We start from the raw sequence: 14748 nt of genomic DNA on the forward strand, positions 1-14748 counted from the left end.
CTGCCCTGCATAGGTGGATCCTAAACAACTAGGGTGCATACATACGGGGACTTTGAAGCCTTTATTTCAAGTATATACATATATATTTCATACAACACTAAAGCGAAGTCCACTTTGAAATCTCCAAGCCTGGTATTGTTCGCTCTTACCAGAGTCAGATCTACTATATATTTTTATGCGGTGAACGCGCCAATGTAATAATCCATTAAACGAAGTACATTTTTATATACACCTCTTCCGTTCTTTCCTTGTTCTTTTCTTGTTTTTTTCTTGTTCTTCTTCATAGCTCTTAATTCCTAGTGTTATTTATTTAATTTTGTCATGGACTCCAAAGTCGTTGGAATTCTCGGTGGTGGTCAGTTAGGCCGTATGCTGGTGGAAGCTGCTAACAGATTGAATGTCAAAACTGTTATCTTGGAAAGCGGAAAACTGGCACCTGCCAAACAAATAAATGCCGTTTCTGAACATGTCGATGGATCATTCACAGATCCTGCTGCCATTAGAGAATTGGCAAAGAGGTGCGACATTCTCACTGTGGAAATTGAGCATGTTGACACGGATACTTTGAAAGCAGTGCGGAAGGAAACAGGTATTCAGATACATCCTTCACCGGAAACATTAGAGATAATCAAGGACAAATATGCTCAAAAGCAGCATTTGATGAAGTATAATATTCCTGTTGCTGAATGTTTAAGTGTCGAGAGTACTGCAGCTGCTCTTGCTAAAGTGGGAGAAAAGTTTGATTATCCTTACATGCTAAAATCTAAGACAGAAGCCTACGATGGTAGGGGTAATTATGTGGTTGAGGATAAATCATGCATCATGAAGGCACTTGAAGTGTTACACGACAGGCCTCTCTATGCTGAGAGATGGGCGCCTTTCACCAAAGAATTGGCCGTCATGGTTGTGAGGTCCGTCAAGGGTGAAATATTCTCCTACCCTACTGTAGAGACGATTCAGCAGAACAACATTTGCCATATTGTTTATGCACCTGCACGGATAAGTGATACTAAACGGGCTGAAGCTCAGATCATGGCTGGTAATGCTATTGCCAGTTTCTCTGGAGCGGGTATATTTGGCGTAGAGATGTTCTTACTACCCGATGGTCAGTTGCTTGTCAATGAAATTGCTCCACGTCCCCATAATTCAGGTCATTATACAATTGATGCTTGTGTCACCTCTCAGTTTGAGGCTCACATTCGTGCCATTACAGGCTTACCTATGCCCAAGAACTTCACATGCCTTTCCACACCCAATACGCATGCTATAATGTTGAATGTCTTAGGTGCAGACAAGCCAAACGGCGAATTGATAATGTGCAGAAGGGCTCTTTCCATTCCAAATGCCTCCGTGTATCTTTATGGTAAGACCACTAGACCCGGCAGAAAGATGGGCCATATTAATATTGTGTCAGAATCGATGGTCGATTGTGAGCGTAGATTGGCATATATTCGTGGCGAAACTGAAGAATCTCCAAGTTCTTTAGATATTGGCATTGAGTCGCAGGCGTTGGTGAGTGTTATCATGGGTTCCGATTCAGATTTACCTGTGATGTCTGCAGCATGCAATATACTTAAGGACTTCCAGGTTCCGTTTGAAGTTACTATTGTTTCTGCTCATAGAACTCCCCATAGGATGGCCAAGTATGCTATAGATGCTCCTAAGAGGGGTATACGATGCATCATTGCCGGCGCCGGTGGTGCTGCTCATTTACCCGGTATGGTTGCTGCAATGACACCATTGCCTGTTATCGGCGTTCCTGTTAAAGGTCATATACTTGACGGTGTGGACTCCCTTCACTCTATCGTTCAGATGCCTCGCGGTGTGCCTGTTGCAACTGTGGCCATCAACAACAGTACCAACGCTGCTTTGTTGGCCGTGAGAATTTTAGGTATTTTCGATCCTCAGTACACAATTGCCATGGAAAAGTACCAGAGTGACATGGAAGATGGTGTACTGGTCAAAGCTGAAAAGCTTGAAAGCGGAGGTTATGAGGAATATTTGGCTCATTACAAAAGATAATTAACATAGCATAATGGTATATCTACTTTCGGCATAGTATATATAGTTCGCGATAGATCGACTCATCAACCTTTTTTTCACCTTTCTTATTACACCAAGCAGATCAGTGCTGCTTGAAGTATTTGTGTAGAATGATACCCCTAAGGCGTTTGTTTTGCAGAAGTTTTTCCCTAAGGTCACTTGTTCTGAAAGGAAGTAATTATGTGTCGGATATACCTGAAAATGCGCCTACTTTGCAGGAAAATGCGGCATGGCTTAATAGACTGGCTGTTAGAGATGGACATGGCAAAATTTTAAAGATAGATGACGACAACGACGGAAAAATCGAGGAAGATACTTATGAAATCAAACAGAAATCAGGCATTGATAATCCTGATACCAATGATCACTTTATTTCATTCAAATCCAAGAAGACTAAACGTACCTATAACGTTGTTGAACAGCCAAGTAATCCCGATGGTTATCATATACTTTCTGTTCCCACGTCCGCTTATGACATTGCGTCATCTCCATATTCAACTTTATCCTCTAGGTGGCGTCCAAAGTCTGATAGTGTGCAATCATTCTCTGATCTTAAAGTGGTGAAATTGCGATCGGGCAGAGGAGGTAGTGGTATGGTTTCGTTTTGTCGAGATGCTGGTGTTGCTGTGGGGCCTCCTGATGGAGGCGATGGAGGCGATGGAGGCGATGTTTACATTATGGCAGTGAAAGGTTTGAATTCATTGCACGGAGTCAAGACCAGATATATAGCCAAGGGTGGATTAAATGGAAGTGCGGGTCAGCTTGATGGCAAGAAGGGTGAGGGTATGGTAATTACCGTTCCTGTTGGCACCACTATACGATGGTGTCCAAAGCCCGTAGAAATAAGATCCTTACAAAAAGACCCTGATCACCTGAATAAGGTGTTCCATATCAAGACAGTGGGACAGTTTTATGATGACAGGATTCCTATAGATATCCAGTTTTTCAGGCATTCCTACGCTATAGGTAAAGGATGGGTCTTTAAGGACAAGGACGAGGAATATCATTTGCAGAAGGAGTATTTTCTTAAACTCAGAGACAGTGTGAGACTGTTTGATAAACAATCCAGATACGATGAAATACAGCGTGATAGATTTCCCGTAGATGGCATAGATTTATCTGAACCCAGTACAGAGCCGATACTTTTGCTTAGGGGAGGACGTGGTGGTCTGGGAAATATGCATTTTCTTACTCCAGATATCCGTAACCCTAGATTTGCTAAATTGGGTCGTGATGGTCTCGAGGAGAATTTTATCTTTGAGCTCAAGCTTCTTGCCGATCTTGGCTTAGTGGGGCTTCCTAATGCTGGAAAGTCTACATTGCTAAGGGCCATATCACGAGCAAGGCCTAAGGTTGGCCATTGGAAATTTACCACTTTACAGCCCACCATAGGAACGATATTCTTAAGGATCGATCAGCCCCCTTTCACGGTCGCTGATATTCCGGGTATTGTCGAGGGAGCTAAGGAAAATAAAGGCATGGGGCTCAGCTTCTTACGACATATTGAGCGTTCCGGAGGGATAATATTCGTTGTATCGCTTGGTAATAAGGACCCTGTGAAAGACCTTCAGATTTTGGAGGAGGAATTAGGTCAAGATAGACTTGATGGTAAAAATAAGCTTATTGTTGCTACTAAAGCAGACTTGGATGGAACCAAAGAACAATTTGGCTTACTGAAGGACTATTGCTCTCAGAAAGGATGGAAATGTGTACCATGCTCTCCTAAAACAGGAGGCAACGTTGAAACAGTTATCCAACTTATGGCTGAATGTTCTGGAAAGATGAATGACTGAATTAATTACTTTATTTATCATGTACATATGTATGCGTATTGACATCCTAATCTTTATATGTACGCACTAATTCACGATACAATACTAATAATGAAGTAGAATCCAATTCGCCGTAATACTTCAACAAGACTGTGAACTCCTTTAACTTCACCTTAAATGCATTTGAGTAACTGTCTAGTGTCGAAGACATCTTATCAAACCGCTCTCCGTTTTTCACCTCATCAAATTCAGGTACCGGAGCAGCGAGCAAGTCATACTTCTCATCGAATAGACTCCTATCCATGAGTACTAGCGTTTTCTTGAAGGACATGATTAAGTTATGGAACAACAAAATCAGACTGAAGAGTTCTGTTATCACCTCAGTCAATTTCACCTTGGTAAGCATTGAATCATCAAGTACAGTACTGAGAAAGGATTTGATAGTAGTGTAAACCGTTTCCAAGTTGATATTATCATCCTTTCCCATGTGTGAGAATATTTCTTCCACTGTATGCCAATTGACTGCTACCACGTTAAAAGTCAAGTAACGATATAGCATTCTGATAAAATCCGACATCTTCCTATGTAGCAATCGGCACCGAAAAATCCACCTCTTCAACATAGGATCTGCAAATTTCCACCTCCAAACTCCTCCATGGCATATCTCCTTCCACGATTCCAACAAAGACAGATCCACAAATCTCAAGAACGATTGCTCTCTGAAAAGTAATTGATATTCGTAAACTTGCGAGCGACTTATCATCAAATTCAACGGAAATGGAACTCCTATATCGACACCAAATTTTTGAATGCAATAGTTATCAATCCTAGTTTGAGGCGACGTTAGATGTGTCTGAAGGTTCGTCTCCATGGTACTGATGAGCAATTTTCTAAGAGATTCAATATTGTTGGTAGCAAAAACTTCTTCTGCATCTGTTGTCTGGGCTTTTAGTATTGATGTCAATTCATTAAGAAATGTTTCTTTGGCCAGAACAGGAGTTATCAGGTTATGCACAAGCTGTAAATCCCCGCTAGTATTCAGATAGCTTTTTCTATAATATCCGGTCAATGACGTTAAAGATACTCTATCGGAGGCCTTTTTAAGCAGAATGTACGCATTTCCAAGAAAATCATCATATTCGGATCCTTCTGTGAACAAGAAGTACTTGTTGAGGCTCTTGATCCATCCGTCTAAATGGTATCTTTCAAAGAACATTTTCAGAATGTATATGTTAGCACGGTTGTAAGCATTGTCTATCCTTATCTGGAAATCTGATTCCTGAAGACTGGTAATGGTACAGTTATGGTAATCATCCTCTAACGATTTAATACCCACGCATTCTTTCAGCACGTTAAGATATTTACCGGTGAGAATGATCTTTTTCTGAATCTCTCTAATTTGAAACTGCTTGAGCAGGCCCTCTCGTCTTATTGTAAACTTGTCTGCCCATTGCATAGCATCGTACTTCATGTTATCACTGACAGACGATTCGCTTATAAGGAATTCATCGTAGTTATCATCAATAATTCCATACTGTAGCCACTTGTTCAACATTTCGATGTAGCACATTGATACCCTGTCGAATATGTCAATCAAAAATTTATGCACCCTCATATTACCCTTATAGCCATCAATACGCATCTGAATAATATTCAAGATCATGCCTCCCTTAACGAACCGACTGTTAACTGAATCAGAGAGGACACCGTCCAATGTTCCTGTATAGTGATCATCTTTCAAAGACCGCATCATAGTCTCAAACTGCAGTGATTCCAGATTTGAGTTACCGTTCCGCTTCTCATTTTCCCGATTGATAGACTCTACAATCTCGTATAGTCGTTGTATTTTGACGGCCACGCCAATCTGGTCCAGAGTGGTTCCTCTACTAAGTTCCTGTTCAAGAACTGTCAATGAATACTTTGAGTCCTCTTTGAAATGGCGTTCAATATCTCGAAGTAATGTTTCGTATTGTTTCAAAAAGTTGATGATTTCGTAGCACAGCGTTTGCATAATATGACCATGGACTAGGTCACTATAAACTTCAACGAAGCTGCAGAGGGCAAAGTACATTTTACCAAGTTTATTGATCCGTTTCGTTATATCTTTGAAGCTTGTATCAATATGCCTATTTATTACGAAATCGGGACCGCTTAACCTACTTGACGCCTTATTGATATCGAATTCTTCTGAGTATCGAATATAATAACCCTCAAGACCCGCTAGCACATATATCAGATCCTGAATAATGGCAGCTTCCTGATCTCTAAGATTTGTAAACTTATCGATTGAATATCTCGTGGGCTTCGGATACCCATCATGATGTTTGTAAGTCGGTGGGTACTTTATGAACCGTGCTTTGAGAGAAAGCTCAGAATAGTGAGCACGGTCTAACTTGAACGAATCTCCCGAGAGCAACCTCACTTCATTAAAGCCTTCTAATTTTGACATGTCCAGAACTGTCATCTGATGAATTCAATGGTCTCGAGCGTTTATAGGTTTTTTTCTTTATGTTTGTTTATTAATCCAGGTGTATTTTCTTTTTTTCGCGTACCTCTTCATCACGCTAACTCGCGATAAGAGAGCTCTTTTTGAGAACTAATCATGGTGTACGGATGCAATCGCAAAGTCAAGAAAGATAGGGCATACCATGTCTGAGGTATAAGTTGTGTCCAAATGAAACTCTCATAACACCAGAGGTTCAATACATCAAATTTTCTACTACTGTTTCAAGCCATTAAAGCTGCTGTCCCTGATTGAAGGAAAAAAAATTTGGCGTGAATCCCAATTTGAATGATTTTTTTTTATCGTAATTTTTTTTTTCCTAAAATTTTTTATAAGAACATTTAAAGATCTTTCCTCTTGGTGACTATCTCCTCTTGGTATATATATCTTTATCAATCATGCCTCGCAGAAGCAGAGCTGCAATTTTGCCAACAAATATTGCATTACTTCAGAACTTGGTTCGCCGAGATCCAGAATCATATAAAGAAGAATTTGATCAGCAATACTCTCATTATGAATCGCTAAGAGACATCTTTCTGTTAAGTCCTTCTGCTGATGAAGGAGAGGAATTTGGAGAGCTAATCGGATTTGTTTCTGCAGTTTGTCCATCCTTCGCGAAGGAGACTGCCACTTTCCCACAGGAATTGAGTACCATTATTACCAAGAATCATGGAGAGCTTTCCCCAGAGTTGAAACAGAAGATCGTTCAATGCCTTGTGATGCTTAGAAGCAGAGGAGTCATTACTCCTGAAGTTTTGCTACGTACATTATTCCCACTCTTGTTCTCCTACAGTCCTAATTCAGAAAATGGTATTGGATATCATGCAAAGGAACTCCGACGTCAGATCTATTCTGCTTTAATATCTCTATTGAAGTCGTGTAATACCGGATCGAAAAACCAGAAGTTGAATCGTGCCACCCAGGCTCTTTTGTTTAACCTTTTAGATCAAAAAGATGGTAATGGTTTGTGGGCCACGAAGCTTACCAGAGAACTTTGGAGGCGAGGTATTTGGGATGATTCCAGAACTGTTGAAATCATGACACAGGCCTGTCTTCATCCAGACACTAAGGTGGTCATATCTGGTGTGAAGTTTTTTTTAGGAGCAGATAAAGAGCGTGAAGAAGCTCTTGAAGAAGAGGACGAAGAAGACGAAGATACCGTTGATGCAAATTCACTGAAGCATAAGATGAAAGTGAACAAGAAGAATACACGTAAGGGTAAGAAGCTAGTGGCTGCCATTCATCAAATTAACAAGAAGAACGAGACTAAGCGTGATCCTTCCTTGTTGAACTTTTCCGCCATTCAACTTCTAAGAGATCCTCAGCAGTTTGCCGAAAGAATGTTTGAGACCCACCTTGCAGGTAAGAATTCCAAGAAATTTACGGTGGATCAAAGAATTGCCATTATGAAGCTTATTTCTCGACTAGTTGGTACGCATAAATTGTCGGTTTTGGGGCTTTATTCGCATTTTTTGAAGTACCTCAATCCTAAACAGAAGAATGTGACGCATATCCTTGCATCTGCTGCCCAGGCTAGTCATGATTTGGTGCCACCAGAGACAATTAACATGGTTGTTAGAAAAATAGCCGATGAGTTTGTTACAGATGGAGTAGCTTCCGAAGTGGCTGCTACTGGAATTAACTCTATTAGAGAAATCTTAGCAAGAAATCCTGCAGGAATAGATCAACCTCTTTTGCAAGATCTCACTGCTTATAAGGGATCTAAATCTAAGGCTGTCATGATGGCTTCCAGATCATTAATTTCCCTATATAGAGAAGTTGCTCCTGAAATGTTGGCCAAGAAGGACAGAGGTAAAATCGCCACTATGGGGCTAATGCATAGTGACGATAAGAGAGGTCTTCCACAGTATGGTGTGGAGAGAGATGTGACTAAGGGTATTCCGGGTTTGGAGAGATTTGCTGAGTGGAAAAAAGAGCAAGGATTGTTAGATAAAGAAGGAGAAGATGAGAAAGCAGAGGGTTGGGAGCAGCCTAGCGGCGACGAAGAGGACCTTGGTGCTGATATTGAAGGAAATTGGGTTGATGTTAAGTCAGATGAAGATCTTATCATTGATGATGGAAATGAAGATGAATCCAATATCCCAAAGGAAAAGAACGGTATTAAAAAGAAGTATCTGAAGTATATGGTGAAAAGCAAAAGCAGAAAGAAGCGTGAATTAGAGGAAGAGGATTCTGATTTGGACTTGTCCGATGATCAGAGTGTTTCTGTGACAGATAAACACACGAAGAAGAGGCAAAGGCGGCTAAATCAGGATATGGTGAACAAAGAGAATCACGAAAAGATGATTCAGGATGTTCTTTCTAGGAATGTTATGACTCCTGCCGACTTCGATAAATTGAAGGAGTTGAACGAGAAGGCTGGTGTTGAGAAGTATTTGGGAACCAAGAAAGTTAATGAAGATGTCGTTGACTCTGATTCCTTGGTTGGATATGTTAGGCACAAACAGAACAAGGAAGAAAGGATCAAATCGATTATGGGTGGAAGAGAGGGAAGAGAGAAGTTTGGTTCCGCCAAAGGAAAAATTGACAGGCCACATTCAAGTACTAATAAGCAGAAGCAAAGAAAGAAGAACTTTATGATGGTGGTTCACACAAGGGGAGTACAGGGTAAGAAGAAGATGAGTCTTAGGGACAAGCAAAAGGTTTTAAGGGCGCATGTTGATAGACAGAAGAAGGGGAAATGATTAGAATGATGGTATTATGATTAGTTGCGTAATATATAGACATGGCATTTAATTGATATTCTTTTTTGAGCGTTTCGGAGCTTTTCCCTCGAATTGTGCCTCTAGTTCGAGCCTCCTTTTCCGATTTCTACTACGATCGTTGAAGCCTTCCCGGTCCATATCCATTCTTGCCTCCACTTTAGCCTTGGAAGTTGCTTTCAAAGAGTTCTTTATGACCTGATTATCAGTGATCTTCTTGTATTCCTCCATTTTTCTTCCTATTCTTTCCTCTATTGCAAGAATACGTGTCAAATCGTTTGGAGTAATGAATGAAATAGCATCACCCTTTCTTTCAGCTCTTGCAGTTCTACCAACTCTATGAATAAAATCATCAGGATCTCGAGGAATGTCGTAGTTGATAACTAGTTGAACCGTTGGAATATCTAAACCTCTGGAACCTAGATCAGTAGTTACAAGGACCCTGGCAGCACCGGCCCTAAATCTTTGTAGAGAATTAGTCCTCTCCTGTTGCGGTAGTTGAGAGTGAAGAGAAGTAACTCTCACTTCAAGTTTCCTTAGTATTCTTCGTAGCGTCTCAGCAGTCTCAGATCTGTTTACAAACACTATGGAAGAAGAATCTCCGTAGTCTTCACTAGTCAATAGGTTGTGCAACATTGCTTCTTTCACCATGAATGGTGTGAGAATAAATCCCAATGATAGTTTGTCTGGAATCACAACATCGTCTATCTTATCTAGTTCATGAAGAAGAACGGGTAGTTTTCCTTCCGCCACGGGTTTATCCTTAAGGGTCCTGACCGAATCCGTAACGGTAGCGGTAAAAAGAAGTGTTTGTCTTTTTGTAGGATCAGGAATGGCCTTCAAGCAACCTGCTAAATCCTCTCCAAACGAATCCGTAAGAAGTCTGTCAGCTTCATCCAACACAAGATACTTCACCCTACTAAATCCCCTAACATCATCCGGATTTTCAGAGATAATGTGTGCCAATCTTCCTGGTGTTGCAATAATGAAATCTGGATTCTCCTTAACTTTATTAGTCTGGTTGATCATTGATTCACCACCTATCACTAGGGCAACTTTCAAGTTGACATTGGCTCCAAGGGCAGCAAACTGGTCGGCTATCTGCATAGCCAATTCTCTTGTCGGAGTTAAAACAATTCCAAAAACACCACATGGATCCACAGCCCACTGTGTCAGCATTGGAGCTGCGAAAGCAATGGTCTTGCCAGAACCTGTCTTGGCTCCTCCAATACAGTCCCTACCATTCAAGATTTCAGGAATAGTAGCAGCTTGAATGGAAGTTGGTTTGATAATTCTCATAGCATGGAGTGCATTGCATAGCCAATCCGGCAAGCCAATGGCCTTAAATGATGACATTGGAGGGTTAGTGGCTGGCAGACTTAGGGATAGTAGTTACGATATTTGATAAGTTCAGTAAAATCTTTTTTTTAATCAATTTTTTTTTCCTTCTTGAGCTTGAAAAATAAATGGTATTCTATAGGGATCTCAGATCTCGATCTGAGCTCTATTTCGATTCCCTAGGATTGCTGAGAGTCAGTATATTGAATTATGATGCCTTCATTCTAGGTTTTCATTGAAGCATTTGATTATGTTACTCTCCTGTCATTAAATGGGGCAATTTGCTGATTCGATCGGGGAAGCTGAGTAGTTGGTTGTCTAGCTTTCCCCTTCTTTCATCATCCTTGCACCAGGAAAGGCACTTTGTACGGCGCCCAAAAATGAGGTATTGATTGATGTTCACTCTGAATTTGAATCTCCATGATATCATATTGGATTTGGCTTAACTATGATCGAGCAATTTCTTATATTTAGACCTAGTGGAGTTGTCGAGTTTAACTATCAACCAGGAAAGAACCTAGTTTCAGTTACAAATGCGTTCATTGAGGATGTACTGATATTGGAGAGAAAATTCGTGCCGGTTGAAGGAGCTGAGGACGAATCACAGAATCATGAAGAAGACTTTGCTGCTGAAGAAGAGAAGCAGAGTGTTGAAAATTCCGGTATAGAGGATATTAACAATACATTCGGCACATATTCACATGATAGGTACAGTTTGAAGTACCTTATTTGGACGCAAAATGAAGAGAAATTGTTCTTTGCGATGGTTTATCCAACTTTACTCACGGTTAAGAAGCCGTACGAGTTTTTGCGTAACATCAAGCTTTTATGGGATAACACCGATGATAAAGACAAGTTTTCACAATTTTTCAATTTGAAAGTACAAGAGGTTCAAGACGTGAGAAGAATAGATACTGAACATGATGTCTCTAATTCAGAGGAGAGAAAGGAACCGATTAGTTTTACATCAAGGAAAGTAAAGGAGTATAGAAAATCCAAAAAGGGTAAAAGATCAAGAAAGTGGAATGAGGATGGAACATTCTATGAAGATCAGGCAGATGGAGATGACGCTAAGGCCCTTGATTTCTCGGGTGATTCTGGATCCTACCAGCAAAACGCCAACTTGAGCCAACTAGTGGGAGACAAAGCTCGCTTCGGAACCAGGACCAAATCCGGTGAATTTTTAGTCAGTGATTTATCTGAAGAGATGGATAGGATTCTCTCGGAAAGTAAACCGAAGAAGAGTGATTCCACTGGTGACTCAGCTGCCGGCTCTTCCTCCTCGCATTCATTTGGATTTCTTAGAAATATAATTGGAGGGAAAAAGATCCAAAAGGAGGACGTGAAGAAGGTCAAGAATGCACTTTCGGAACATTTGATAAAGAAGAATGTGGCGCCGAATGTTGCCAACTCTTTGATCTTTGAGATCGAAAAACAGCTTGTCGGCTCAACAACCGCAAGTTTTACTAGTGTTGAAGAGACGGCTAAGAAATCTCTTGAAAAGCAGCTAATTAAACTTTTGACCCCCAACTCTTCCATTGATCTTCTTAACGAGATTCAGAATAAGCAGTCCAGAGAGGAAGGCCCATACGTTATTTCAGTTGTTGGTGTAAACGGAGTGGGAAAGTCAACTAATTTGTCCAAATTGGCCTACTGGTTCTTGCAAAATAATTATCGCGTACTCATTACCGCTTGCGATACGTTTAGATCAGGTGCAGTGGAGCAGCTCAGAACTCATGTGAATAACCTTTCCAACTTGTCCCAGGAAAAGCATCAAATCGAGCTATTTGAAGGAGGATATGGAGGCTCAGATTTGGTGGCCAAGATTGCCACTGGTGCCATTCAATATGCCAAGGATCATCAATTTGACATAGTTTTGCTTGATACTGCTGGAAGGAGGCATAATGATGCGCAATTGATGACACCTCTAGCCTCCTTTGCAAGAGCTGCGAATCCCGATAAGATTATTATGGTTGGAGAGGCATTGGTGGGTACAGACTCTGTTATGCAGGCCAAGAACTTTGATAAGGCCTTTGGTGCTAATAGACATCTTGATTTTTTCATTATCTCCAAGTGTGATACCGTTGGTGATATGATCGGCTCGATGGTTAATATGGTCTTTGCTACGGGTATACCGATTTTGTTTGTTGGAACGGGCCAAACTTACACTGATCTAAGAACTTTAAGCGTGGAGTGGGCTGTGAACATGCTGATGTCGTGACTTTTTTCGGCCAGCCATTGTGAATCCCTTTTTTGGTCACTAAATTGTATTTTCTAGCCTAATATGATATAAAATTTTCCCTCAGCTACACCATCTCGTCTTCGCTGTCTATGGCATCCAACTCCAAAGCCGCCTTTTCTGCTTCATCGTGTATTTTCGTCAATCCGACCAGATCCTCTAAGTATTTAGGATTGTCTAGAGTCTTCTTCACAAATTCCCATCCGTTCTTGTTAAATTCCTCTATTACTCTGATGGAACAAGCAGAGCAATACTTGAAATTGCGAGCGCTGAGCTTTAATATCTCAAAGTTGTGGAGAAATCCTCTCATCTGATGAGGTAAACAACCCAGTACCGTCTGTTGTCCCTCGCTTGAATGTGGTGCAAATTGCTTATCCTTGTGCTGTAAAATGGAAACGAAAAGCTCTACTGCCAATGAAGAGGCCATCATGGCAACGCTTGGTCTGGTCACGGTACACATCTGGTCCAACGTACGATCAGTAAGTGAATCTGAAGGCGCATAGACGTCATTGCAGAAATAGCATCCAAGTCGAGTTTCTTCCTGGTCTTCGAACGGAACAGATGGATTAATACAGCCGTGCCGCATAACCAAGTAGCTTTCGAAACCCAAAGCGGCATTGATCACTATCTTATTCTTGGCATTTCCTAGTACTGTAGGTAGCCATCTAGTTTCTCTGGAATCCATGAGTATGAATACGGCATCAGATTCGTCGAAAAGCTTGCAAAGTTGTACAAAATCCTTTTTCTCTCTTTTCTCATTTGTAACCGGATGTCCAGCCATCGGAACGTCTAATGTATAACCCTGAGCGTCAACCTTAGGAAATACTTTCTTTAAATTGAGAGCAGCGGCTTCAGCTTTTGGCTGACCTCCCTCAAGGCAATCATCAAAATTATATAACGGTTGCCTCACAGGGTTACTAAACGACACTTTACCGTTATCAACAAATGTGATTTTGCGAACACCCCAAGCGAGTAACGCTCTAGCTACATAGGATCCAAGAGTTCCGGAGCCAAGAAGAAGGCATTTGCAGTTGCGGATCACATCCAAATTTAAATTTGGAGCGACTCTCCAACGCATTAATTTCAAATTCAAGTCGACTGCCTGATCCGCTAGTTGGAGAGGATCGATAAGCGAACCAAGATTGGCCATTTTAGGACCCAAGCGTCCTCCGGACATTCTCTCCCATCCAGAAATGTGCACACTCGGGTCTATTTCTGTGGATATATTAAGATCAATGGTACAGTCATACTTCTTATGAAAATGTATGTGGTGAACAAATATTCTAGCCTGAGCAAAGCCATATACAGATAGTGCAGCGATCAAGTTACCCAAGACATACGAAAAAGAGCCCATTTCCGTGGCCGTGTCGACAAATAATAACTCAAGTTGTTTGCTAGAATCTTGTTGAAGTAGATCTGCAAATGGTAGAAGGCTGTCACTGTTGCCATTAATAACACTGATTTGATTGATTGTCTCTTTGCCTAGCAATGCCGTATATTTCTCAATATCAATACTCTTATCAACTAACTGTGCCTTGTATTCAGGATGTAGTAAAGGAAATGCAAACCAGTAGTAAAACTTGTACTTTTTTAGGTCGGAGAATGATAAAACAAAGAACTGAGACAATAAGGAAGGATCTCTGAGAACGGATTTGTTCCTAATTGCGATATCAATATAATCGGCAGCCTTTCGAAGAAGGGTCTTCTTATCAAGCTTCTTGAAATCTTCAAGAGTATTAACATTCATTATTCTACCAGGGGAGATGAAACTGGAGTTTTTTGGAAGTCTTTTCTCAAATTCTTCTAGGGTTCCAAAACTGGCATCGTTGAGGTTGATGGATGGTTGGGAGTTATCAGAAAGAGAAGAGAAAGGACTTGATCCGTATATCTGCTTTGGGGAAACGTCCAATTTCATCACGTCCAACTTGATCTTGGACAATTGGACAAAGAAAGACGAATCGACAAATGAATTTGTATGCTCAAGGGAGATCTGTGAAGGCATCCTTGCAGAACAAATTACTGATAGGGGACAGTTCTAGTTATCTTTTAGAGTTTTCGCATTTACTTATCGCGCATCTAGTTGAAATTTATAACTCACACATACTCATACTCCTAATCGCCACGAACAGA

General features: G+C 40.9%; 7 protein-coding genes across 7 annotated transcripts; 4 read left to right on the plus strand and 3 right to left on the minus strand.

Annotated features, from left to right (window-relative positions):
• Positions 1–321: 321 nt before the first annotated feature.
• On the plus strand, positions 322–2022 carry ADE1_2 (Bifunctional purine biosynthetic protein ade1; the record flags this gene model as incomplete). The annotated part of the gene is made up of 1 exon (XM_038920997.1): positions 322–2022. One exon carries the CDS (start codon positions 322–324, stop codon positions 2020–2022), a length of 1701 nt encoding a protein of 566 aa, XP_038776925.1.
• A 131-nt stretch (positions 2023–2153) lies between these two features.
• On the plus strand, positions 2154–3836 carry FOA43_000671 (uncharacterized protein; the record flags this gene model as incomplete). Its single annotated transcript, XM_038920998.1, has 1 exon — positions 2154–3836. The coding sequence occupies one exon, from the start codon at positions 2154–2156 to the stop codon at positions 3834–3836; it is 1683 nt and encodes a 560-aa protein (XP_038776926.1).
• Positions 3837–3882: 46 nt separating this feature from the next.
• On the minus strand, positions 3883–6264 carry FOA43_000672 (uncharacterized protein; the record flags this gene model as incomplete). Its single annotated transcript, XM_038920999.1, has 1 exon — positions 3883–6264. The coding sequence occupies one exon, from the start codon at positions 6262–6264 to the stop codon at positions 3883–3885; it is 2382 nt and encodes a 793-aa protein (XP_038776927.1).
• Positions 6265–6716: 452 nt separating this feature from the next.
• FOA43_000673 (uncharacterized protein) lies at positions 6717–9023 on the plus strand (the record flags this gene model as incomplete). The annotated part of the gene is made up of 1 exon (XM_038921000.1): positions 6717–9023. One exon carries the CDS (start codon positions 6717–6719, stop codon positions 9021–9023), a length of 2307 nt encoding a protein of 768 aa, XP_038776928.1.
• Positions 9024–9071: 48 nt separating this feature from the next.
• Positions 9072–10397, minus strand: DBP8 (Putative RNA helicase; the record flags this gene model as incomplete). The annotated part of the gene is made up of 1 exon (XM_038921001.1): positions 9072–10397. The coding sequence occupies one exon, from the start codon at positions 10395–10397 to the stop codon at positions 9072–9074; it is 1326 nt and encodes a 441-aa protein (XP_038776929.1).
• A 430-nt stretch (positions 10398–10827) lies between these two features.
• Positions 10828–12600, plus strand: FOA43_000675 (uncharacterized protein; the record flags this gene model as incomplete). The annotated part of the gene is made up of 1 exon (XM_038921002.1): positions 10828–12600. The coding sequence occupies one exon, from the start codon at positions 10828–10830 to the stop codon at positions 12598–12600; it is 1773 nt and encodes a 590-aa protein (XP_038776930.1).
• Positions 12601–12685: 85 nt separating this feature from the next.
• On the minus strand, positions 12686–14620 carry ATG7 (Autophagy protein 7; the record flags this gene model as incomplete). The annotated part of the gene is made up of 1 exon (XM_038921003.1): positions 12686–14620. The coding sequence occupies one exon, from the start codon at positions 14618–14620 to the stop codon at positions 12686–12688; it is 1935 nt and encodes a 644-aa protein (XP_038776931.1).
• Positions 14621–14748: the final 128 nt, after the last annotated feature.

This window comes from Brettanomyces nanus, chromosome 1 (genome assembly GCF_011074865.1).
Source record: "Brettanomyces nanus chromosome 1, complete sequence".
Classification (NCBI taxonomy): Eukaryota; Fungi; Ascomycota; class Pichiomycetes; order Pichiales; family Pichiaceae; genus Brettanomyces; species Brettanomyces nanus.